The sequence below is a fragment of the Balearica regulorum genome, chromosome 1 (assembly GCF_011004875.1).
Source record: "Balearica regulorum gibbericeps isolate bBalReg1 chromosome 1, bBalReg1.pri, whole genome shotgun sequence".
In the NCBI taxonomy this organism is placed as follows: domain Eukaryota; kingdom Metazoa; phylum Chordata; class Aves; order Gruiformes; family Gruidae; genus Balearica; species Balearica regulorum.
Genome location: NC_046184.1, coordinates 210,188,826 through 210,214,703, shown reverse-complemented (window position 1 = coordinate 210,214,703; position 25,878 = coordinate 210,188,826). Strand labels below are relative to the sequence as shown.

The 25,878-nt window shown below is 39.6% G+C and overlaps 1 protein-coding gene across 1 annotated transcript in view; it reads left to right on the top strand.

Moving 5' to 3' along the window:
* Nucleotides 1–25,878, top strand: part of TMEM135 (transmembrane protein 135) — a 186,274-nt gene that overhangs the window by 60,527 nt on the left and 99,869 nt on the right. The window contains exon 5 of the mRNA XM_075742496.1: nucleotides 18,830–18,895. Within this exon, the coding sequence (XP_075598611.1) occupies nucleotides 18,830–18,895 (66 nt within the window). The remainder of the gene's footprint in view (nucleotides 1–18,829; nucleotides 18,896–25,878) is intronic.

Sequence of the window (25,878 nt, the reverse complement as noted above, 5' to 3'; positions counted from 1 at the left end):
AAATCATGGAGGGGGGAAAATAATTCATTAGGGCAATCAAATGTAAAGATCCTGTATCTTGTTCTGGCAGCTCTGCCCTGTATTTGCTGAAGTGTGCAGCAGGGGAGGTATTTTTCACACATTTGTCACTACTGGTTGTTAGAGACAAAGAATAGAGCTAGGTGGGCCGTGGACCTCTTCTGGTATCGCCAATTTTGTGCTCTTGGGTTTAATACAGATATTTCTACTTCACCTTTGGAGGGTGATTTCAAAGACTTTATACATCTACATCTGGGGAGGTGAGTCTTAGACCTTGGGCCAGTTGAACTCCGGCAGCAGTGCTGTGTTAGGGTGAGAAATGATCCCAGCAGTTGGCTGATTGACCCGCTGGACCCCGTCCGATGGAGAGCTTGCCGAGCACATCGCTCCGCTTGCCACTGCGTCTCGGTGTGTAGCCCGTTACCTGTGTATTTGTTGCTCGTCATCCTAGCTGTCCATGCAATAATTAATTGACCATACATAAGCAGTGAGAGAAAATGCGGGGAAGCCACACGGCAGTTGGTGCTTTGGAGCAGGTTTGGTGGCATCTCTGGAGACACCGTGTTTGTGGTTAGCACTCAGTTATGCAGAGATGGCGCGTGTAGATGGAGGGACGTAGCTTGCCGTACTAACTCCTTTGTTGGTGTGTGCAGAGAGTGGAAAGTGCTCTCTTCAGCTGAGGTTGTCTCTGATAAATCTGGAAATCTCAGTTTCAGTGGATGAAGATGGGGGAGCTTTTTAGCAACGTGATTAGGAAGGCCTTTGTAACACTGATAGTGTAGTTTTGCTTTACTTTGTTGTCAGACAAAGCAGATCTTTTCACCTTCCCTCCTCTCTAGGTTAAAAGCACCTGGCCTGGTTAATTGTCATAGGAAAAAAATAGGCAGAAATAATAAATTAAAAAAAAATAAAATGAAGAAATACTGGAAGGTTTGAAAGAACCGTAAATGCCATTAGCAGTTCTGCCTGTAACTCCTGTTTATTCTCTGTTACCTAGTTAGAAACAAATCTTCTGGAGAGGTATTTCTTTTTTCAGGCTGGAGGGAGGGAAAGGACGATGGCTTCGTGACTGCAGGAAGGAGGAGATAGCTTCTTTTTAATGTGCTTTTGAGTTTTGGCAATTTCCTCAGCGTACTTTTAGCTAGGAAGATAATTATACTGTATATGGAATCTTTGATGTAAATATCTGAAAGCATAGAACATTATTTAATCATAATAATGTATATTTTCTAAATAATTATAACAGGAAATGAAATCATTTGGACAATTACGACTATTATGTCGTTCAAAGGGTTAAATGGTATTTTTGCTAGAGACCTTTAATTAAAATCAATTGCGTTAACATTTCCCTGAAGTAATAGATATGTCCTCCCGTTACATATCTAATTATTTTGGTAATAGTTTAAAAAAAATCCCTGATTTAAATTGAGAATGGTCAAAATGTTAGGCTTTATAAACTTCACTGTATAAGAAGTTAGAAATAAGGGAGTTCTTTTGATTTTGATGGGTTCGAGCATCTTTTCCATATGGATTCAATTCACATTTTAATCGGAATGTGGAAGTCATTACTCTGACATCTGAAACTGAGGTAGCAATAAAAAAAATTATCACAAACAAGACAGCAGACACAAATTATTTAGTGTTTATTACTGGGTGGCCCTTTTGAAACTTTCCCAAAGTTAATTGGCTCCAGATATTGGAGAATTGAAATTGTATTATGACAAATTTATTTCTGGTCATATTTAACTTGAGTGTCCTCAGTAAGGCTGGCTTAAACAAACAGAAAAGTTGTCAACCCGCTCATGTCTGTCTCCAGTTTTTGTTGCAGTAGCTTTAATCCTAGTGCTTTGGTTTAATAAAGACCACTGAGAAAACAAACACTAGTAGTGACTGCGCTGCTCTTGTAAGTTATTTATCATATCTCTGAGGTTTTACTGTGGCGTAAGTGCTGCTGTGTTAGCTGAAATTGTTCACAAAGATGTCATGTCGGATTAAATGCCGGTGTAGAGTTTATATATGCCCGTGAGCAACGTTTCCCGCTGTACATGATGGGAACGTGTGCGCGCGAGGCTGTGGACGTGCAGACCTGTCCTTGCTCATGGCGAGTGAGCGATCAGAGCAGGCTAACCCGCAAAGCCTGGAGTTTCATCCTCTGCGTGTTGTGGTTGTAGGTCTTTGGCGAGATCTTGGATTAGCGATGGGGTTATTTATGTTGCTCGCCATAGGTTAGGTGTGCTGGGAACCCAGGGCTTTGTATGAGGGAGGCAGGTGAGTCCAGGGCAGGGTGTGTGGCACCTCAAGTTGTTCTTCGTATGAAATGGTACGATGGTTTTTCTGTAGAAAGTGTAGCAGATTTTTAAGTATTTGCAAATAACAGATACGTCTGGCTAAATAGCATTTTAAATGCATGTTATGTACCTAGTCATATATATCTTCCTATATTCATGTATAGTCTACTGCTATTGCTATTTTTACATATTTATTCAATATATTCATTGAACATTCATATTCCATTATTGTATAACAATAGCTTTATTTTTCCATTTTAAAACTAAACTTAGGCATGAAAAACATTATAAAACCAAAGTTAGCTTGGTATTTACCAAACCTGTCTATCAGTAGGTACCTCAAACCTTTTTTGTTCCTGTAAGAGACAAGCCCTTTTACAAATTTCCTGAACTTTTAATGGATGTCCAGTTTTAGTCTTCAAAGCCGTTTCTAACAAGAAAATCAGGTAATGAAAGTCTTGCGGTGGTAAAGTCAAAAGTAGAAATTGCTAAGAATTAATTAAGTTTCTCTTAACGAAAGGATCTAATTTGTAGCTCAGTATGGCAAGTCCTTGGAAGACAGTCTTTTTCCTGTAAAAGACTGTATTATCAGCTGTGGCACACTAGTAATAAGATACACACAAAAAATGTGTGTGTTTAAATGTATATATAAACTTTAAAACACACCTGGTGAAAGGGAAGAGAAAGCCTTTGTCCGTCTGTGTTTTCCAGAATTAGCAGTAAAGTAAAAATGTTAAAGGAAATGTTAGATTTGTGTAGGCATGGCTTTAATTAATACGAGTCTATGTTCTGTAAGTGTTGTGTTTGTAAAATTTATGAAAGAACACTAAACTATATTAGGGTAATTTATGGAGCAAATAAATGTCAGTTGCTAAGGTAAACTAGTGTAGGAAACAGTGTAACTAGGACAAAAAAAAAAATGAAGGAACAGAGTAAATTGTAAACATTGGAAGAACAGTGATACAATCGTTTCTTTATATCCACCCAAGCAAGTATAAGTTCATTTACAATATATTTATTAACAGTTTCAGGCTAATAAAATGTCACTTACAGAGCAATTTTGGACACTGTCCAGCTCTCTGTTTTGTGTAGCGACAAGTTAGGCCAGTGCTTTTTTCCTTTAATAAGAAAAAAAAAAAAAGGAATTTGTATTCCTGGCTCTTTTATAAGGTTGTTAAATTTGCCATTTGGTGTTTCAGAGCAGTGTTTTGCATTGTGCTCAATTAGTGCAGACGAAGCAATGGAAGCGCCAGGTTCAGAAATGTACCTAATTACTATAAAACACTGAGAGCGCCATTCATTCTGCGTCCTGGCTCCCTGGGTGCCAGCCATAGAGACTCCAGCAGCTTCTGAAGCCTAATCCCGATTTGTGTCTCCGCGTTTCTGTGGCACTTGCATTTTGGAAGCTGTGATGGGGTCTGGCTGTTTACGATCCTGTGTTGCTACACCTCCCGTCTGCAGTATATTGTGGAAGTGAAAGCTTGGTGCAAGAAAGACCCTCTGTGGTAGAAGTCAGAGTAATTGAAAAAAAAGAAGTAAGATGCCACCTCCCTTTCCTGGGGGGAGGAAGGGCTGAAGGGTCTTTTCCAGTTATCAGGGCTCTGGATCAATTTTTTGAATAGGATTTACTTGCAGCTTGTACTGGCCATTCTAATTTAACAGCTAGTTTGATGACAGACATCTCCCAGCTTGATGACAAACCTTTCCCATTAGCCTTTTTTTGGAGCCTTCTGGTTGATAACTTAATTTTTACACAGGGCCTTTAAACCAAGACTTAACACAGATGAGGATCTGCTGCTTCCTTTGATAAGACTGGTGTTTGAAACAACAACAACACACCTCACTACTTTAGTTGAAGCTAGTTTGTCTGGAGGCTTTCGTGAAATGGTAATTCATCCTTCCCTCTTTCTACTGAGTGAAGGAGCTGACTGCTGTCCGAAAGCTTTCCCATATGGATACTCGTGTTAATGTAAAGCCTGTAACAGAGCTACGTCTGGGGAGCATCTCACTGTTGACAACTTGTGCGAACAATTTTTCTGATGTTTTGATTATGCAACTCCTTTAAATGCCAATTTTTTAGCAGCTGATGGTGCTGACCAGTTTGTTGGTTTTTTTCCCCTGTACGTTATGTCAGTGAAGAGGTGAGACTTTAAAGATCTGATAAATGAGAGGGAAGAGCTTGTAGTGAAGGTCTGGCCTGATGCTCGATAGCTTAACCTGTTGTTAGCTGCTCTTAATGTTTGCAAAACAGATGCATTGTTTCTTCAGCCCTGTTCTGAAAGTTTTCTAAAGTGTGAGCCCAGATGAGCCTTTAAACAGTCTGATTTACGAGCCCATTTGATGTTCCTGCGTTTACCAGGATTGAGTTGCTCATGTGATGGGCAACAGAGCATGTTTTAGGCTCAGCTCATTGTCTGCCATGGTCTCTCAATTGTTTTTAGTATTGCCACGTTCCTTATACAGTTCCTTCTTCTATAAGTGTGATTTATGTACTTTCTTCTCAAGAACTATGAGGTATTATTTGGCTGTGCAAACATACAGGATGTTCAAATGAACATGCTTATCCATGCAATCCAGTGCAGTTTATAGAACAGACCTACGACATGTATTGTTACCTTTAAACCTTGCCAGGAATAACTGTACGTTTTGTTCCTGGTCAAAAATCCTCTTGTTATTTTGTACTTGGTTGAAGTGTTTGTTGCGAATCTTAAAATCTGTATCTCTTTTTTAGCTTCCTTACATGTTTAACATAAAGAGAATGGGTAAATCAAAGGTGAATGAAGTGGTCTGGGGAGGGGATTCTGTGGTTTGTCTGCCTCTAAGGTGGGAGCAAGAATTTTAGCTTAAATTTAAATTGAAGTTTAAGCCATCTCCTCTTTGCTTTCCCTTCTTCCCCAATATTGTGATACAACTCTGCATCACTTAGAGTAGTTTAGGAACATGATACAGTTTCTGGATTTGGTAAATCTAGCAGGTGATTTACTGATGATGTTTCTTGTGTCGTCCTAAGACATGTGCAAACTCAACTCCAGGCTTAAAAAATCTCTTGCTTTGTCTTTGCTCTGTGTGAATGTCATATGTTGTGCATTGGGACAAGCAATTTTCCTGTTTTCATAAATAATACATTATATGAACAGACTAGACAGAATATACAAACCTACATTTAATGTATCGCCAGACATTCATTTGCTAATTCTTACAACAATTCAATTAGTTCTGGCCATAGAATGGTTTAGATTGGAAGGGACCTTAAAGATCATCTAGTTCCAACCCCCCTGCCATGGGCAGGGACACCCTCCACTAGCCCAGGTTGCCCAAAGCCCCATCCAACCTGGTCTTAAACACCTCCAGGGATGGGGCATCCACAACCTCTCTGGGCAACCTGGTCCAGTGCCTCACCACCCTCACAGGGAAGAATTTCTTCCTAATATCTAACCTAAATCTACCCTCCTTCAGTTTAAAACCATTACCCCTTGTCCTACCACTACACTCACTCACAAAGAGTCCCTCTCCAGATTTCCTGTAGGCCCCTTCAGGTACTGGAAGGCTGCTCTAAGGTCTCCCCAGAGCCTTCTCTTCCCCAGGCTGAACAACCCCAACTCTCTCAGCCTGTCCTCACAGGAGAGGTGCTCCAGCCCTCTGATCAGCTTCGTGGCCTCCTCTGGACTCTCTCCAACAGCTCCATGTCTCTCCTGTACTGGGGCCCCCAGAGCTGGACGCAGTACTCCAGGTGGGGTCTCACAAGAGCAGAGTAGAGGGGCAGGATCACCTCCCTTGACCTGCTGGTCACACTTCTTTTGATGCAGCCCAGGACACGGTTGGCCTTCTTGGCTGCAAGCGCACACTGCCGGCTCATGTTGAGCTTCTCATCCACCAGCACCCCCAAGTCCTTCTCCTCAGGGCTGCTCTCCATCCACTCCTTGCCCAGCCTATAGTCGTGCTTGGGATTGCAAAGCTCTTGTAGTGATGCTCCAGCCACATCTGCATCTTCTGAATAAGCCAAAAGCGTTCAGATATTGGCAGTATCTTGCACTTGGACCTTGCACTTGGCCTTGTTGAACCTCATGAGGTTCACACAGGCCCACCTCTCCAGCCTGTCAAGGTCCCTCTGGATGGCATCCCTTCCCTCCAGCATGTCGACCACACCACACAGCTCGGTGTCGTCGGCAAACTTGCTGAGGGTGCACTCGATCCCACTGTCCATGTCACCAACAAAGATGTTGAACAGTGCTGGTCCCAGTACCGACCCCTGAGGAACATCACTTGTCACCGTTCTCCACTTGGACATTGAGCCGTTGACCACAACTCTTTGAGTGCAACCATCCAGCCAATTCCTTGTCCACTGGGTGGTCCATCCATCAAATCCATGTCTCTCCAATTTAGAGACAAGGATGTCATGCAGGACAGTGTCAAATGCCTTGCACAAGTCCAGGTAGATGATGTCAGCTGCCCTTCCCTTATCCACGGACACTGTAACCCCACCATAGAAGGCCACCAAGTTTGTCAGGCACGATTTGCCCTTAGTGAAGCTGTGTTTGTGTGCTGCAAAAATGAAATGTGAATGCATGTTTAGACATGAGAAGTAGTTGCCTAGAATTATTTATTCGGATGGTGTTCGAAAAGTATTCGATAACTTAGTGCGATTCAGTGTTAGAAAGCTGAGATGTTTGACGCTCACTCTTTCCAAATTTGTTGACATATATTTTTTTATGAATTTATGAACAAATTCAGTATTCTTTATGAGTTTTGGAGATAAGTGAAAAGTATTATTTCTCTCTTAGAAGACGAATTGCCATGGTAGTACCATCAGGAGTAGATTTTTAGGACGTCTTGATTTCCCACCCTTGGGAAAGGCGACCAGTGTGTGCTTATTTACAGAAAAATCCTCTGTATTTCAGTTGTCTTGTTCGATATTGGATAAGAATGAAAGCTAAAATCCAGTGTGACCTTTACTTGTTTTAGCAATAATCTCATTGTGGTTATTCCTGCTTTGCTTGTGATTTGCCTTCTGAATTTTAGAGAAAGTGAAGCAGGGGTTTTACAGATCCGGCATCGATCACCACATACCTTTATTTCCTCCTTTTACCATTGTCTGTAGCAACCATCCAAATTTGGATGAAAGACTAATATCCTGTGAGACCACTGATATGCAATAGTAGAGATCAAGTCTCATATTTTTCTGTGGTAGAGTAGGCTAAACTCTTTTCCCTATATAAAACCACTCCCCATTATTGTTAAGGTTACAAAGCTAGTTGGCAATAATTACTGGGTCGTTACACATCAGGCAAGGATTTTTCATAGTGTTGAAGTCAATTCACAACAGTAGTTTTGGTGATTGCAATATTGTCGAGCAGACCTGACTGAAAGGCTCTTTGGATCTAATGCGTTTCAGGGTATGGAGATTGTAGCCAACTTCATCCTCGGGGAGTTTAAGTCCGAGTCTGGCTCATGCCTTGATTTTTAAGGGCATTTTACTAATTTAGCTTGCTGGGAGGTACTTTCTTCTGCTTTGACATTTGGCATTTGTCCTCCAGTTGTGCTGCTGGGCTGGCTGCAATAGTTCATCAGTCGGGAGAGTCGGTCCACTTAGCTTCCCTGTGTGGAAAACGTTCAAGAGCAGGAAGGAGGAGTATCCAACTCCTGTTTTAAACTTCGTTACTATCCATGCGTAAATTCTGCACATTCAGAAATTCGGAGATCTTTAGCCGCAAAAGGAGAGGTGGTGAGTTCTCATAATTTTTGTTTGAGCAGATTTGACAGATTTTACTAGTTTTTGCTGTTGCATGTATAATGTTTTCATGATTGTGGGTAGGTGTTAGGTCAAAACCTTGATTATTAAAAAGTAGGACTTCTCGAGTACAATTACACTGTGGTTTCTGTCAACAGGCTTAGTGTTCAGAGTAGAGGTGGCCCTCCTGATAGTGTACGTAAAGGAGAAACGTGGCTTCCTCTTGAGATCGTTCTTACGATAAAAGCTTCCTGCCTTTCTTGAAAAGAGAAAACAGAATGGAAGTATGCTGTGCTACGGGCCCTGCACTGCGTGGCAGAGAAGGCAATTCTCAGACCTGGAGGTGCCATTGTTGTGCCAGTTTTGAAGATAGATCCTTGGGAAGAAGAAATCTTGCTCGTTTGGGTGAAATGTCTTCACTTGCAAACTCTCAGCATTATGCAGCCTGGAAGTGAAGATTTCTATTATTTGCTCTTGAGCAAAATAAGAACAGCTTTCTCAAGAACAGGAAGAGGCTGGCCAGCTCTCAAAATATTCTTCTACGCCTTGAAATGTTTAGCTCTCCTTAAAAGAAAAAAAAAGTTATTTCTTTAAAAAATACGTCAGAATACTACACTGTGTTAATTACCATTCCCCATATAATACATGACTTTCTGAAATTTGTTGCTGATTATTTTGTATTAAGTGGTTTTAATCACTTAAAATCAGCATTTGGTTTATTTATTATTTTACGGACAACAGCATGTGATGTGTAAAATCACACCAAATCATTTTTCGTTAGGTCATCTCCAGAATATACATATCCTGCATCGAAAACAATTCAGTTGTTGTCCAACATCAGTGAAACTTTTCTAGACAGAGGAGGGAGGCATTTTTATAAGCTGCACCAAAAATGAAATAGCATTAACCTGTGTGTTCTGTTTCTAATTAGTTCAGAAAGGTTGTGTGACATACACATGTTTTAAACAATAAGGTTGGTGAGTTGAGTGTCTCATCCAAAGTAGATGTAGTCTATAATACTTACCGTTTACAGCATGGTGCTGATAAATCACTAGTTTGAAAATGTTTTTTAGATCAGATTTGTATTAGTTTAACTCATAACTATGTGGGTAAATTACAATACATGGAAGCAAACCAATTGAGACAAAGAAATTTTTGTTCCATTTGCAAATGCTGAGAGCTACTACTTAAAATTGCTACCAGTGGGAAACGTAAAAGATGAGGTAATCCCCTGAAGAAAAAGGGCCATGCTTGTGAAACGCATTAAACATAAATCTTGTAAAGCTTGTAGGGAATGCACTGAATTGAACCCGCTCAGAGTTCATGCTAACAAGAAAGTCTGGTCAATGAAGGCAGATAAAGGAATTGTAAATGGCTGTATTTAAATTAGTCTGGAATTCCAGAACAGATGCTTGGATAATATGAAATAAAGCTGTCTAAAAATGCAGATCTCATTAATTTAGTGGTCGTAGTGAAACTTAAAATGTCTATGTCACAAGACCCAAGGCTGCTGGAATAGCTTGCCAGTGTCATTGAGTGTTCAAACCACTGCTGTTTTCCAGGTGTTAGAGTGGAGAACAGGGATTAGGGGTCTTTGGATTTTGCTCTCAGTTGTCCCAGTAACTCACTGAAGGAGTGTGGGTGGACTGTGAAAGCTCACCGCAGTTGCTTTTACTTGTATGACAGAAGAGTTTTCTTCACTTATTTATGATAGCTTGGGAATGAATTCTCTGGGAACATCCTGGTGCTCGCTGCCACATCACACACCCTTCCTTCTCATCCATTGGCTTTCTTTCATGGTGATCTTCACCAGTGCTCTTCAGACCAGCAGTGCCAAGCGCTAGAAAATCACAGCAAGGAGCTGGAGTACAGGGCAAGAGGTAACGGGTTTAAGCTAAAGGAGGGTAGATTTAGATTAGATGTTAGAAAGAAATTCTTTACTGTTAGAGTGGTGAGACACTGGAACAGGTTGCCCAAAGAGGTTGTGGATGCCCCATCCCTGGAAGTGATTAAGACCAGGTTGGGTAGGGCTTTGGGCAACCTGGTCTAGTGGAGGGTGTCCCTGTCCATGGCAGGGGGGTTGGAACTAGATGATCTTTGAGGTCTGTCCCAACCCAAACTGTTCTATGATTCTATGGAGTGGACGGGCAGGGGGAGATCTAGTTAAGTAGTCCAACAAGGCCAAATGCAAGGTCCTGCACCTGGGTTGGTGCAACCTCTGGTATCAATACAGGCTGGGGGATGAAAGGATTGAGAGCAGCCCTGTAGAGAAGGACTTGGGGTTGTTGGTGGATGGAACATTGGACGTGAGCCAGCAATGTGTCTTTGCAGCTCAGAAAGCCTCAAGTATCTTGGGCTGCATCAAAACCAGCTCTGATTTAACTCTCACTAAAACACTTTGGCCGTCACCATCTTGAAATAGATAGAAAATGTTCATATATGTGAAAAAGTCTCTTTATTTAAAAAAATAATTATTAGGAAATTACATTTAGCATAGGTGGAAAAAACACGGCTTAGTACATCTCTTAATACTGCTTCCATGTGAATAGAAATGAGGGTAGAAGGAAGAAATGTGTTTTTTAGACCTTTGTGTACAGTGCAATACGGAGGGGAGTTGAAAGGAGGAGATCATCACTCAAATAAAATGCAAACACTCTTGAAGTAATACATTTAAAAAAACCAAACAGATAAAAAAGTAATGCATCAAAAGAAGTGTGACCAGCAGGTCAAGGGAGATGATTCAGCCCCTCTACTCCACTGTCGTGAGACCCCACCTGGAGTACTGCATCCAGCTCTGGGGGTCCCAGTACAAGAAGGACATGGAGTTGTTGGAGTGAGTCCAGAGGAGGCCAGGAAGATGATCCGAGGGCTGGAGCACCTCTCTTGTGAGGACAGGCTGAAAGAGTTGGGGTTGTTCAGCCTGGAGAAGAGAAGGCTCCAGGGAGATCTAATTGCAGCTTACCAGTACCTGAAGGGGCCTACAGGAAATCTGGAGAGGGACTGTTTACAAGGGCATGGAGTGACAGGACAAGGGGTAACGGCCTTAAGCTGAAGGAGGGTCGATTTAAATTAGATATTAGGAAGAAGCTCTTCCCTGTGAGGGTGGTGAGGTACTGGAACAGGTTGCCCAGAGAAGCTGTGGCTGCCCCTGGATCCCTGGAAGTGTTGAAGGCCAGGTTGGATGGGGCTTTGGGCAACGTGGTCTAGTGGAGGGTGTCCCTGCCCATGGCGGGGGGTTGGAACTAGATGGTCTTTAGAGGTCCCTTCCAACCCAAACCATCCTATGATTCTATATGGTGTTGGGGTTCAGTATGGCTGTGGGCTCAGGACAGTGTTGCCATGTTACGCTGACACTTGGTGGCTGCATCAAGCCTGGGCAGACCTCTTGTTCCTGTGCATTGTTCCAGGACAGGCAGCAGAAATGTCCCCCATGGATCAGTTCCAAATGGGATGGGGGGAGGTGGGAAGCCTTCCTGCTGCAGGGTTGGAGAGGAATGGAGGGGTGCATGTGCTCCTTCTCACCGTTTTGGAGCTGGAAATCTGTAGAGTTCGCTGCCCTCGAGTCCCAGGAGAGCACTGACTACGTGCAAGTATGCTCGTATATTCCTGGGCTGGCCAGAGTGGTCTTTCAGCTCTTATCTTTTATTCTATCTGGCAGCATTACTAATCAAAACCATTTTTGACAGTTGTCGTGCTTTCTGCAGGCTGGGTTGCAGCTGTTTTCTGTCCTTCTGCTGTGCGATTGGAAAGAAGGAAGGTTTTAGCTGGTGGTTCGTTTCTCAGATGCAGAAACCTCTGCTTGGTGCCGGTGGCAAGGGAGCCTCGCTTGGACCTCCTTTCTCTGGCATTTCTGTCAAGGCAGAGGAGATTAAATGGCCTATTTCTCCAGTTTCCCGTGCTGGCTGCTGGCCTGGTTTGTGGGTAATTCAGTTCATGAGCATTATACAGCCCGATTTTTTTTTTTTTCTTCCCCTGGCTTCCTGATATTTAGTTAATTGCAGCGTTGAGCTGTTCAGTCCTTTCTGCAGAGAAAACTAGAAAAAGGTGGAAGTCAGTTACAGGCTGGGACCAGGAATCCCAATTAAATACCAAGGATGTTTAGGGAGGGGGTGGGAGGAAGGAGAGGGAGAACAACAGGTAGAGAAGAAACCAGGAGAAGAAAAAAACTTATCATCATCTTGGAAAAAGTTACAAATACCACAACTGCAGACTACTGGGTTCAGATTATGATAAATAAATACTAATACTTTTATTTCATCCTCTTGGCACTGCACAATGTGTGATTATTTTTGTGCTTGGTTCATTTGTTGAGTGTGTTCTGCAGCTGTAAAGCTCTTTACAGCTTTTTTGAAGCTCTTTAAAGGAGAGGCTGAGCTTCCTGAGCCGGTCTGCAGCAAGGGGTTGTTCTTGCAGCAGAGACATAAGGAAGGCTAAATGCAAAGGCCATCACCACGACATATATTATCTTTTCAAGTGTTAGGAGATTCAGGATAGTTTAGTTGGGTAGTAGGGTAGAGGTAAATTAATTCATAAGAGAGTTCATTAACCCTGAAAGCGCAGATTTAGTTCAATGAGCTAATGGCATTTGTTGGTGCAATAGAAATTGCACTAAACTGATCAAATATTTGTATGATCAAAAATTTGAACCTATGTTGACATGACAAATCTGCAAACATTGTAAAGATGGAGCAATACATAACTCAAAAAGAGCTACCTGTGCCGTTAATGTTGTTATTTTTAATACTGGTTTATTTATGCCATATTATTGATGAGTTTTCCAAAGCCCCAAACGTCTAGTTAGGGAATCAACATAAATTTATTATTTGAGAAAGGAGAAGCATTTTCAGTTACACTTCTGCTGTATAAGCTCCATGGCCAGATGTGTGCTTTGTTTGCTTTCTACCCTCTAATCTTCAAGCTGGTCTTCCCTCCTCCCCCATAAATTAGAGCAGATTTACCCCTTCTCTTGTGCATCCAGAGCTCCCACGAGATAGTCCCGCAAGCTGATAATTGCTGGGGCTTGTGAATATTGCAGATATAGGTCCTTCCATTTCTCATGCTTATCTTTATTTTCATTTGGGGCAGGCAATAAGATGTGATTTATGTAATAGAATTGTATTATCCTTCTAATAAAGGTGCACAAATGTTGTATAAGTAACCAGAGAAAAGGCAGATCACATATTAAGGAATGCAAAGGTGCATCTTTAGTGCGATATTTCTCTGGATGTTCACATTCTTTCAGCTGAAAATGGAAAAAAATTAGAGATGTTTCAGAAAACGGGTGCAAGGTTATCATGAGCTCTGTAAAATATGCTTTGTGGTGGGATTGAAATTGTTTAGTCTTTATAGACTTCGTAGTTAAGTTCCTTTTTATAGGAGGGAAAGGTAAGAAGGGATTTGATCTGCTAATGACTGGAGAGAGCTTGTGTCTTACAGATGTCAAGTATATACTGATCTACTCATTGTACAGGTAAGGTTTGGTAATGAAAGCAGAGACATTCAGACTCCTTTAAAAATCTGAAAGACAGAGGTACATGGAATTCACACCTATAAAATGAAACGAATGAAATTTTTTATGGTTTTCCAGAAAATAAGAATTTAAGTATATGTCTCTTTAAAAGCATCAGTTTAGCTTCACTGTTGTATTTTAACATACTTTAAATCTATTTTAAATTCATAAAATATATAGAATGACAGTAAATTGATATTGTAGTAATTTAATCAAAAGCTGTAACAATAAATAAGCTCATTAGTTAAGTTAAATCTGTCACCTGGCCTAAGGTTTAGATGGAGAAGGTTACCTTACACTTGAAATTTTATGGACAGAAATTAGGAAAAAACCCCTTCATTTCAGAAACTTCTCGTACATTTTCCTATTCATTATTGTTTCTGAATCTCACCAAATCTCTCTCTCTTTTTTTTTTTTTTTTTTTAATAACACTCATGCTTGTTTTCAAGACCTGGATGATGGTTAGCTCATAAGGGCTGTAACAATATACAGATAGTTCATTTGCAATATGTAATCAAGTTGAAAAATATTATTGATGATTTCTGATAGACTGGCAAGAACTTTTTTTTTTTTAATGTAATTTGCTTTTCGTGAAGAAACAAATTTTACAGGCCATAGCTGTCAGCTGGTTATTGTAGCCAAGATCAGCAAACTTAATAGGAGTGAAATGAAGTTTTTTGCAGTATTCCATCTATTTTTATTCATGTAACAAATTGCACCATTTTAATTTTAATTAAATCTGTAACTTGCTGTGAATGACTTCCAAAGAGATCTGTGCCTTTCAGGACATATCTTTAAATCTTGTTTTTGGTTTGTTTTGTTTTTTTTTTAAATGCACAATTAGAAGTAGATGCCAAAATTTGTCAGGTCATTAAAAAGCATGTGTTTCTAAATCAATTAATTTGCATTCACAATCCCCTCCACTGCTTGCATTTGCAGTTTTAACATTGGTAAAACAGTAACAATTTTGATGAAGTATTATAAGACCATTTTATTTTTGTGAATACCTAGAAAATTCAAAACATCTGGAATCTAAAGTACTGATTTTCTTTCTGTTTTTCCTACAATTTCCATCAATAATGCACAATTATTTTCCACTTTAGTTCTGGTTCATACAAGTGGTTTCTCTCTCTTTTTTTTTTTTTTTTTTTTTTTTTAACCCACTTGCGAGGAATTTGACCAGAAGCAACTGATTTCTTGGAGGGGGAACAGTTGGTCATCTTTGTCTGGAGATGACATTAGAGCTTGCACGGCGTTACAGAGTGGTAAGATACACCAGGCTGCCGTTTCACCTCACATGTAACGTAACACATATACAGTCCTTACAATGAAGAGCGATTTTAAGATTCAGTAACTATCAGCTTGGCAACACATATATTTCACACTGAGACCACTAAAACCATCTGTTGATAATTTGCTTTGTTCTGGACCTCTGACTCGCATCTCTGAATAGAAGTGTCTAAAGTTGTTGCTTGAGCCTGTAATGATTCTTATTTAAGGCTTATTCACAGTGAACTGAATGCAAATAAATTTTTACAGCTTCTGATTATAACGAACAATTGAATGCTAACAGAGGCAGAAACAGTTAAAAATTATCTAAATTTCTAGCCGGCAGTTTCTTTGGGAATGCTATTGCTAGTTCTTAAATGGACAGTTTTGCCTATTTAATTTAATTTTATTCACACAATGATAAATATTTCTGATCAGTTGTATCTCATAGTCACAGTTACACATCCTAACATAAAATACAAGATCATTTTAATGTTTCAGCATTTAAAAATTGACGTAATTAACACTGTATTTTTAAATAAAAAAAAACAGTAAATGTAATTGTATGTAAAAGCTTGGCATTTTGTGGACAAATGTCTAATAAATATATGCAAGAATTTTAGAAGATATTTTAAGGATTGAGAAGGACTGACATTACAACCAGGTAATTAAACTTACTCAAAATGACATGCATCTGTGGGTGTCTTTGCTCAAGAATACTGTGAACTGTGAACCACAAGAGCTGTGAAAACTCTTCTGGGGAGCAGAAGGGCAGTTTTGACCTGGTGCCTAAAAGTTTGCTAAGCTTTTCCAATAGAAATCTATTGCTGAAGAAGTCAAAGAAATTATTTTATTAGGTAACCTGTGTTGAAAGATTAATTTGTGAATAGACCAGTACTCTGCATGTTTTTATCAGATTTAATGCAATTTAATAAACAGATTTCCCATTTTAATATACTTAATACTTTAAAAAATATTTAAAGATGTGACATTTATGTTTAGGGAATTTAAACAATCAATATTGAAACAAGTTGTATGAGAGTATTATGCAGCATGAATATTGGCTATTATTGTACTAATGACTTTGGTTGATTTGAAATTAAAAATCAAGAATATACCAGGTGAGATGTGTTCAATAAAGTGAATTTTTAGTGAAAGTAGACTTGTTGTCTTGTAGGGATTCTTTCACTATCAGCAAGATATTATCACATACAGAATTTCAGAAAGTATACAAGGTGTGTGAGCATTCTTTTTGCATTACTGTTGTAGGACTCTTCATTCAGGGAGCTTTTTTTTTTCCCTCCTATTCTTTATGGAGCATTAAGTATGATGGAGTTTGACTTTAACATTTAAAAAAAAAGAGTTTTTTGGTAAATTTGTATTTTAAATTTCTCCACCCCCATGCTTTTTCCTCCATATTCAACCTGTAGAGCTGGAATGCCAGCAGGACGCTCTCTGTTTCAGGATTTCAGTGTGGCTTGGCTTGTCACAGCTAGAAACCACTGAAGGAAGGCTGGCCTTCCGCCTGGCTGGCACGGAGCGTTTCCACCACTTAGGGAGAATCTGGGGAACTGGGCTGTGCTTCTTTGGGAAACACAGGGATTTTACTGGTCATCTGTAAATTGCATTTTTTCATGGACTTGTCACTGAACATGTTGTGAAATACTGGAACAGGTTGATCAAAGAGGTTGTGGGACCTCCATCCTTAGAGATGCTGAAAACGTGCCTGAACGAGCCCTGAGCAACCTGCTCCAAGGTGCCCTGGGTAGGACCAGATGGTCCTGGTGGTCTCTGCTGAATGATTCTGTCTGTGCCTGCATTTGTGGGGCGGAATGGAAAAACCTGGAAATTTAAGACAATGCGGGAGTTTGTCCAAAACAGAAGCGTTACGGATAAATTCCACTTTTGAGACTGCCTAACTTTTCCTAGCCTACAGTTTTATCATTAGTCTGTGTGATGTGATAGTTTTGTGAAAGTATTACAGAAATTTCTGAATGGTTTAATCTTGGTCGTCTTCTGTGTAAGTTACTGCCTTATTAGAATCTCAACACGTTGTTCACACTTAGTTTCCTTTGTAGAAAGGATACAAATGTGAAATGTTCTCTGCTAATGCCCACCTCCTTCACCTTACACATTACACCAACAGTAAGCTTGGGTCTGATTACTCTTTTGAAAGTTGGACTTCTTTAAGCATCCTCTTGGATTTTTGCAGACCTAAAAACCCAAGAGCTCTTTCTCCAGCCTTGTCATTGTCCGTCCATGAATGGCTATAGGTGGCCTCATCCCCCCTACGCTGTTTGGGTAGGAAGCTGTAATTGTAAGGCTAATCTTCTTAGTGATACATGAAGAGTGGCGTCCCTTGGAGGATATCTATGGTGCTAGATTTGCTGTTGCTGTGATTTTTTTTCCTTGTTTCTGAATGACATCTGGCATTAACAATGCGAGTACGAGTGTATTAAGAGATCTTTTACTAATAGGTGTGAAAAGAAAGTCACACACACCAGTGGTTTTCAAAAGAAACAAAAGCAGCTTAGCTGTATTGACGGAATACTCAATTTGGTTGAAACATCCTTAAAAATGTTGGTGAAAGAAACCAATTTTGGGAAATACAAAAGGTTGTATGAGATTCACTTCGTCTCTCAAAGAAGAAAGATTTGAGAAGAAGAATTGCACTTGGGCATTGCCGTGCATCATCGTGGGTGTAAATGAATTAGTACGTTTTGCAGTCCAGTGTTCTGGAGCTTGCACGTTCATTTACAGATGGGAGGGAACAACGTAAGATAATTAAAAGCTTTTTTACAAAATTCTTTTCTGCAAGCAATTATTTAGAAAAGGGTAAACCCCACTTAATCTGTGTCTAAAGCGACTGAGGAATTAATCTCGAGAGATGTCTTTGGTATTGCATCTGTGGAGATCCAGCTATCTTAAGGTAGTGTAGCATGAACCCAGCAAGTCTTGCAGTCGTGTAAGCGTTGAGCTGCTTGTTTTAAAAATCACTGTTTAGAAAGACAATCAGCTACTGCAAACTTCTATTTATAAACTTTCCAACTGTTTTTTCAAACAGCCTGCTAATTACTTTTTAACATAGATCCTTAAATGTAAGAATGTTTTTTTTTTTTTATTAGAACCAGATATTAAAAACATGTTTCATTGCAGTTGAAATTGAAACCGCTTTTGCTACTTGCTATGGAAACAAGTCTTTAAAACAAATCTGTTCTTGTGTACACTGATGTGCCAATCCATGTTTGTATGTAACCAGTGAATTTTTTTCATGCTTTTTTGCAACCAGCTTGTAGAAAGAAATGTGATACAGCCATGGGGTTTTTTTCATTCTATAGCCTGAAGTAGGAGTCAGTAATCTATGTTTATGTCAGAAGTATGTGCTAATTGTCCCTCTGGATTAAAGAAAGGATGGGACAACTAACACAGAAAGGTATGTGACCTAACTAAAGATTAACCTAATTAAAGATTTCCCCAAAGTTGTGTTCCCTCTCATTTGCACATGAGCGTTGTGTTTTGTAAAGTCACTGTTTTTAAAATGAGTTAAGAGCAGCTTTTAGGAAAAGAGTTGCATTATACTCTTGTCTTTTGATACTTGTTTGTTAATTTAAGGGTATAATATTAAACAGCAACTTTAAAATTAATTCGTTTAATGAGTTGTAAAATACCATAGACCTTTTTTTTCCCTTAGCATCCCCCTTTTACCTGACAACCTGTGGAAGACCATTATATGGGGCTGAGCATCTCTGACCTGGATGAAGAGTCTTGTGTATCTGCTGTAGTGTTGTGGGAGACACAGAATCTTATGCTGAAATTTTTCATAGAGCTCTCAACTGGCAATAAACCTCTGCCTAACCACTGCAGACTGTTCTAAATAACTTACTGAACTGATTCAGTTGTAAAGTGGGTGCTAAAGGTAGCTGACGCTTTAAAAAATGTTCTAAAAGCTGAAACAAATCTTCATGAGCTGGGTTGTCCATTTTTTAAATAATTACGTGTGTGTGTTTCTTGATGCAGGCCACAGAAACGTTGTTCCGAATGGCAGTAGCAAGAGGAGCTATTACACCTTTAAGACATGGAGAAGTAAGACTAAATACAGCTTTTTATTTTTTGCTTCTTTTTTTTTTTTGCACATATGGTATAATGTTTTATTAATGTAATGCTTTATAAATTCCTGGGAGACATATTGTCTTCAGGTAAGTGAAGAGGGCTGGACTATATATAACTCGCATACCTACATTACAGGATTTTTTTAAAGGAGAACTAGAATTTAAATCCTGCCCAGTGGGAGCTTAAGTATTCTTCAAAAAACACTCTATTTTTCTCTTTGCCTGAATGATAATTTAGCCTTATAATAGAAGTGAGTCACAAGAATGTCCTTTTAGCCAGGCAATTTTTCACTGGTTTTTCTCTATGAAAGATTGCAGAATCTAGAGAAATTCATATGAGATTGATCTTTGTTAGGAGGTGACTGCAGAGAGGTTACTTCATCCTTTGTCTGTTCCTTTCAAGAAATCAGTAACTTCAGGTAGTATATGAAGTATTAATACATTATAATTATCCTTAAGAGAATAAATATATTTGAATATTACGTTGCTCATACACACTTCTATTGATGGTGAATATTTGTTACTTTCTTTGTGTGGTTTTATGTCGGGTGAATAATTGTTCTGAATATCACTGATTAAATGTCTCCGATATTAGGTGGTGGAATTTATGCTTAGGTTGAATTTCATTAAAAAACCCCCACTATAGTCAGTCATGACACTGGAAATGAGAACTGATCTGGGCATTGCCACAGCTGGATGCTACAGTATATAGCATTTTAAATGTAGAAACCTCAGGGGTTTTTCATGGCAATCTGATTTTGATCAGATTTGTAGGTGACTTTGTGAAAAGTTCGAATAGCAGACACAGCATTCAATCTGAAATCTAGACCTAGATTTAGCCTGGAATCCCAGCTGTGTTTTAAAATGTTCCTTATGCCAATGAGGTTGCCTTAATTTCTCGTACGAAATAAAGTAATGTATCTTTGCATCAGTGTCTGAAGATGTACCTGAGACTTCCTCTCCTGCCATTGTCCATGGTTTTAGCTTTTCTGAATATGAATCCTCTATGAATCCTTTATACTTTTTATGTACTGCTCTTCATTCTTTTCTACAGAAGAGTGTAATGCAGTTTCCAGAAGTCTTAGTTATGGAATATGCGCAACCCTTCCAAATTCTGGTTTTTTTTTTTTTCAGTGAAGGGCTCTTAATTTTCTGTGTTTTCATATTTGGGGTGCCCAGAGAGTTTGTGGAATCTCCATCCTTGTAGTTACCCAGTGAATGGTGTGAATTATGGAAAAATCAAATGATACATTTTTTTAAAAAATGTAACTAATTGCATCATACAATGCAAACTACTGGGATGATTACAGGCATAATGATCGCTGTTGTGAACGACATTAGTAATTTCTGTGTCTGATACATTTTACGTTGAACCAGTTCAGCTCACTGATGTGGTAGAAAAAGTTCTGCTTTTTTTTTCAGATATTCCCTCTGATCTTGTATCAATTAAACCGCCTCAAGGGCTAGAAAGAACCAGATGAGAGGCAGCAAGATAAGTGGTGAGAGGATGCAGCTATGATTAGCAGGAAAGGAACTGGGTGAAAGTGCATCTATGTGATGATGGTGCACTTTACATTGGCTTACTGTCCTGTGACACTATTTCCGATATTCCTTGGGCTTCAGTGGAAATGCTGTTAGTGCTGGGCTACATAATATGTGTAAGAATTGTCCAGAGTTTGCTTTTTGTGTAAGAAGGCAGTGAGAGAAATAAAAAGACGTTTTTCTTTCTTATATTTTTATCAGGCTATATGCAGGGGGAAAAAATATTTTGACTCAAGGAAGATCTTTTCATTAAATTCCATTGTGGAATTGTAATTTATGTAGTCTGAAAATGAGGAATGGCATTAATCAAATGAAATTAATTTTTCCAGAAGAAACATATAATTATCAAGAGTCATATTAACATTTTTTTTAGCTTTTCCAAGAAATTGCTGGATGTTTGCACAGTGCGTAAGTAGAAAGGGAGCCAGAAAAAAAGTTGAATTTGAACTGAAGTTGACTGTATTCTGTTTGAGAAGTGCGAACTTGGCAGCGAAAATCAAAGCTGAGCAACTTGTTTATTGGAAATTCCAAACTACGGAGGCAGCAGTCCAAGTGTGCTAAAGTGGTGTTCAGCTTTCATAGCAGTATTTAAAAATATAACCCCATTTAACATTTAAGAGGGGGTAAACCTGTTCAATATGAGAAGGCAAAACTCATACTTATTTGTTTTAAATTCATAAATAAAAAAATGACAATATTCTGTCTGCACCATGGAACAGGTTAATGTGTAAATGTTTCTTCTATACAGGCAAACCAGGGTGCATGAAAAACTATCCATTATAATCCAGTTGTCATCACCAGGTGGATTTATAATTTATAATATCGAAGGTCTATGGGAAATCCCTTTTCTCCTGCTTCCAACTTTTCTCCATTCATTGGAACTCATCAAATCTTTATTGCAGTTTTAATTTTTTCCCTTTATTATCCTTGAAGAAATTGAAAAATGAGGTTATATTGGATTTTTTGACTTTTGCATATGGTTTCTAAAATTACTGTTGAGAGTTTAGAAAATCATGCTGCCAAAAGTAGTTATCAAATTTGGGTACATAATGCTAAAAAATATTTAACTGTGGGATATAGATCATAAAGGTTCCTGAAGAATCTTATCAGCAGTTTCCTTGCTCCTGGTTGGATTGAAGTGTAGTAGCATCCGTGGGATGGAATCAAACCCAGAAGCATAATTAATTTTCAGGATTCAATATGCTGCTTTTCATGTTAATTAGTTATTTCTGTCAAATGCTTTGTTTTGAGGGTGGAGCGTGATGCAGAGCTTTATTTGTTTCTGTTAGCTCGTCTAGCTCATTCCCAAATGATCCAAAAATTGTATGAACAGATGTGATGACACCAAATCTGTGGCTGCGCTTGCGTACAGAAGTCGCAGGATGCATTTCATTATTGTTTGGAGTCGGTGATAGGCAGAGCTGAGAGCTGTGTGTTTAGGGTGCCTGGACCTGACACCACCTAGAGAACTTCTCCAGCTGTTTCTTCCGCTTCTGGTCTTCATGCAGCAGGGTAAGATCTACTGCCATCTGTTCCTCACACCGTCCAGCCTGTTGCAGACGGAGCTGCTGTCTTCGTGGGTGCTGGTTGGTGTGGCAGCAGTGATGGAGTTGAGGAAACGAGCAGCTGCAGCCTGCCTGCTGAGGAGGGTGAGAAAAGGAACTGGAGGAGGCTAGTGCTTCAGAGTTGACTGTTGATACTTCCCAGTTCTGCATCCCCAGGAACTTCTGCTGTCTGTCTGCTTACCCTCCAGGGGAGACTGCCAGGAGGAGGAGTAAGGGTCAGCAGCAGTAGCTACAAGATGTCACTGGATGCATAGTAGGAGGATAGAATACATTTCATAGAATCACAGAATGGTTTGGGTTGGAAGGGACCTCAAAGGTCATCTACTTACTACCCCCCTGCCATGGACAGGGACACCCTCCACTAGACCACGTTGCCCAAAGCCCCATCCAGCCTGGCCTTCAACACTTCCAGGGATCCAGGGGCAGCCACAACCTCTCTGGGCAAGCTGTTCCAGTGCCTCACCACCTTCACAGTAAAGAATTTCTAATATCTAATCTGAATCTACCCTCCTTCAGCTTAAACCCATTCCCCCTTGTCCTATCACTCCATGCCCTTGTAAACAGTCCCTCTCCAGATTTCCTGTAGGCCCCTTCAGGTACTGGAAGGCTGCTATCAGGTCTTCCTGGAGCCTTCTCTTCTCCAGGCTGGACAATCCCAACTCTCTCAGCCTGTCCTCAGAGGAGAGGTGCTCCAGCCCTCTGATCATCATTTGACACAGGCTGAGATGAATTTTGATGACTATACACAGAGGGAGAAAACTTCTCTAATTATAATTGGAAGTGACCAATTTTTTTCACATTGAGCAAGTGATATACCAAAAATCAGCATGTCACAGTGTCAGCAGTGTGTCACAAATAAGATTTGTATATCAGGTGGAGCTACTGAATAAGGAGGGATCTGATTAGGACAATTAGCTTGCAGAACTGATGTTCTCAGTCACTCTAGAGGAGGGAAACAAATGCATACAGCCCATCCATAGATGGAGCACGAGGATAGATGGAGAGGGTGGAATCCTTAGTGGAAAAAATAGTATGAAATACATAGGCTGACATGGACAACAGAAATACAGTGAATGGTAGAGGCATGATTCCCAGAGAGCTGGAACTGGTATCTCCATGCATGAACTCTGTGGATGTTAACTCATTTCTTGTAACATCTTTATGAATTTGTGAACTTGTCTTAATCTCTTTTCACCTGAAAAATGCTGGGACTTCTGGGTGGAAGAATTCACGCATGTATCTTTAGAGTTCATTAAGTCTATCAGGAAAAAACCCACTGCTACCTGAGAACTGGAGAAGGGCTATGCCCTATGGTTTGTGCTCTTCTGTCTGAAGTATTAAGGCATATAGGGGAACCTTCAGTATGGTGGAACTTCTAAAATCTTCTTTAGTGTCTTGTGATGGCAAGAACAGGGAAAAAATAATTTTGCAGAAGAAAAAGACTTGTACAGGAGAGTCAAAGTAAGAAAAAAAAGTTTAGACTATAAGATAGGTTCCATTTTTTTAATGCGTGCAACAGCTGAGATGTTTTGAAGAAATTTCAAGGAAAGGAACAGAGTCTTCAGCCTGTAGCATTACAATAGCATGCCATTAATTTAGGGTATTTGGTGGGGTTTTTTTTTTTTCCTTTTCCCCCCAGTTATACAAAAGCCTTTGTTCATGAAACACCATGGGAAACAAAGTATACAAAGGGATTTCCAGGCTGTGTCTCTAAGTTTCTGAGAAGTTCCGTTCACAATAGTGGTCGGATTTAGCTGGGGTGCCTGAAGAGATACCTCTCCAAAGCTGTCCAAGGCTCTGATGAGTATTACACTATAAAAACAGGTGGAGGCTGAACGGTGTGTCCTGTCTCTCCTTCTCGGCCGATTTAGTTTCCAGGTGAGTTAATGACTGACCTCCACCTGGACTTTATGTCAAGTTGGTGGTGCAGACTCCTGATTCCTTTGGGAATTAGGGGTTATATTGTCCTTATGAAGAATTGGTGACGTTGGCAAGTGCCCACCCATATACGTGTGTCTTCTGTCTTAGACACAGAGCAGCAGCGCAGCTTAACGAGAGCAGCAGTGCAGCTTAACGGGAGCTGCCAAACCAGCACCCTCATTGATAATGAGGCCAGAGCATTTTTAGCTATAAAAATACTGTTGTCAACCAAATTTGAAGTATAAATAAATATAAAATTATAAGTAATTATTGTACTTTCCAGCTTAAAATACTTTATGGCCTTATAGTATAATGCGTGTATGTTATACATTGCTGTGGCTGTAGATACCCATGCTTGAACACGTACTTTGTTGTAAAAAAGAAATATCTTTGCTTTTGTTTAAAGCTATGTTTAATAGATTTCAGAATTAAATTTTCATTCTGTGGGTTTTCTTCAAGGTAAATAACGTGAAGTGCAAAGCTCTATGAATTGAGCTCAGATATTTTTAAAAAGTAATTTCCATGGATTTTGTATTCATAGTAAATACCGATGATAACACTTGTGATTACGTTTTTAGCTAAAATTTAAACAAAGGGCTTTAGTAAGGATCTTTAAAATGCATTTTACTTTATATTTTTATAACTAAATACATAAAAGTGGAGACAGTGATATGAAATACCGCTTGCAAAAATGCTTCTGTTAGTTCTACAGACTTTCTCCTCCGCTTTACTGTTTGCAGTGGTGACAGATATAAGATGACATGGTCCAAGTGCCACCTGTGTGACTTGGGTTCAGGCTTTAAAACAAGCACTGGAACAGCTCTCAAGATAACATCAGTTTGTTTTGCTCTGAATAGGAAGGAGCTTAGTAATGGCATTGCAATTATTTCCAAATGAGTTATTTTTGTCATAAAATGCTTATTGTGATAATTCTTTTTCTACAGAGTATTATTCCTCTAGAAATCAAAAACCATAGGCTACTTTATTATCAGAGGAGATTTTTATATATTTTAGAATAATGCTGTTAAAGTAAATAATAAATTTTTAAATGTTACTGAAAGCTGAAGAAATTGTGAAAGCATTCATTTCTTACATTTGTGGATCGCACTAAATAATAAATAGTAAATCACAAAATTCAGTAGTCACTGAAGTTACATTTCTAAAACAATTTTGTCTCTTTAAACTATATATATGCATATATGTATGCATGTATATATATATCTCTAGGTTCTTTTTAACTGTAGTATTATCTTGTGTTGATATTAAGAAATAATTTCAACCTAGGAAAGGAGAGGACACTGTTAAAGTGACATTACTACTAGCTCAAAGTTCCTTGCCCTCTTTCTGCTTCCCCGTCCACCATGTCGCAGCAGAGTGCAGTGTAAAGTCCTGGAAACTCAGCTGTGGAATTAAGTCACATAGGCAAGAACCTTTTTGATTAATAGCAATAACCGTAGTAAATTTTTTCATGAGAAGGGACTTTCTAATTTTACTTGCCATTGGAGTAATTCAAAAGCGATCTTAGGACACCTCCGTCATTGTATTTAGCTGTGTACTGTAAAGATGACATAGATCAGAGTGCTCGTTTAAATAATCATCTCTTTTCCATTGTGTTGGTTTTGCGTGACAAGGTTTTGGTAGCGGGGGGGCTACAGGGGTGGCTTCTGTGAGAAGCTGCTAGAAGCTTCCCCTGTGTCTGATAGAGCCAATGCCAGCCGGCTCCAAGACGGACCCGCCGCTGGCCAAGGCCAAGCCAATCAGCGCCTCTGTGATAATATATTTAAGAAAGAGAAAAACAGTTAGAGAGCGCTTTTGCAGCCAGAGAGAGGAGTGAGAAGATGTAAGAACATCTGCAGACACCAAGGTCAGTGCAGAAGGAGGGGCAGGAGGTGCTCCAGGCGCCAGAGCAGAGATCCCCGTGCAGCCCGTG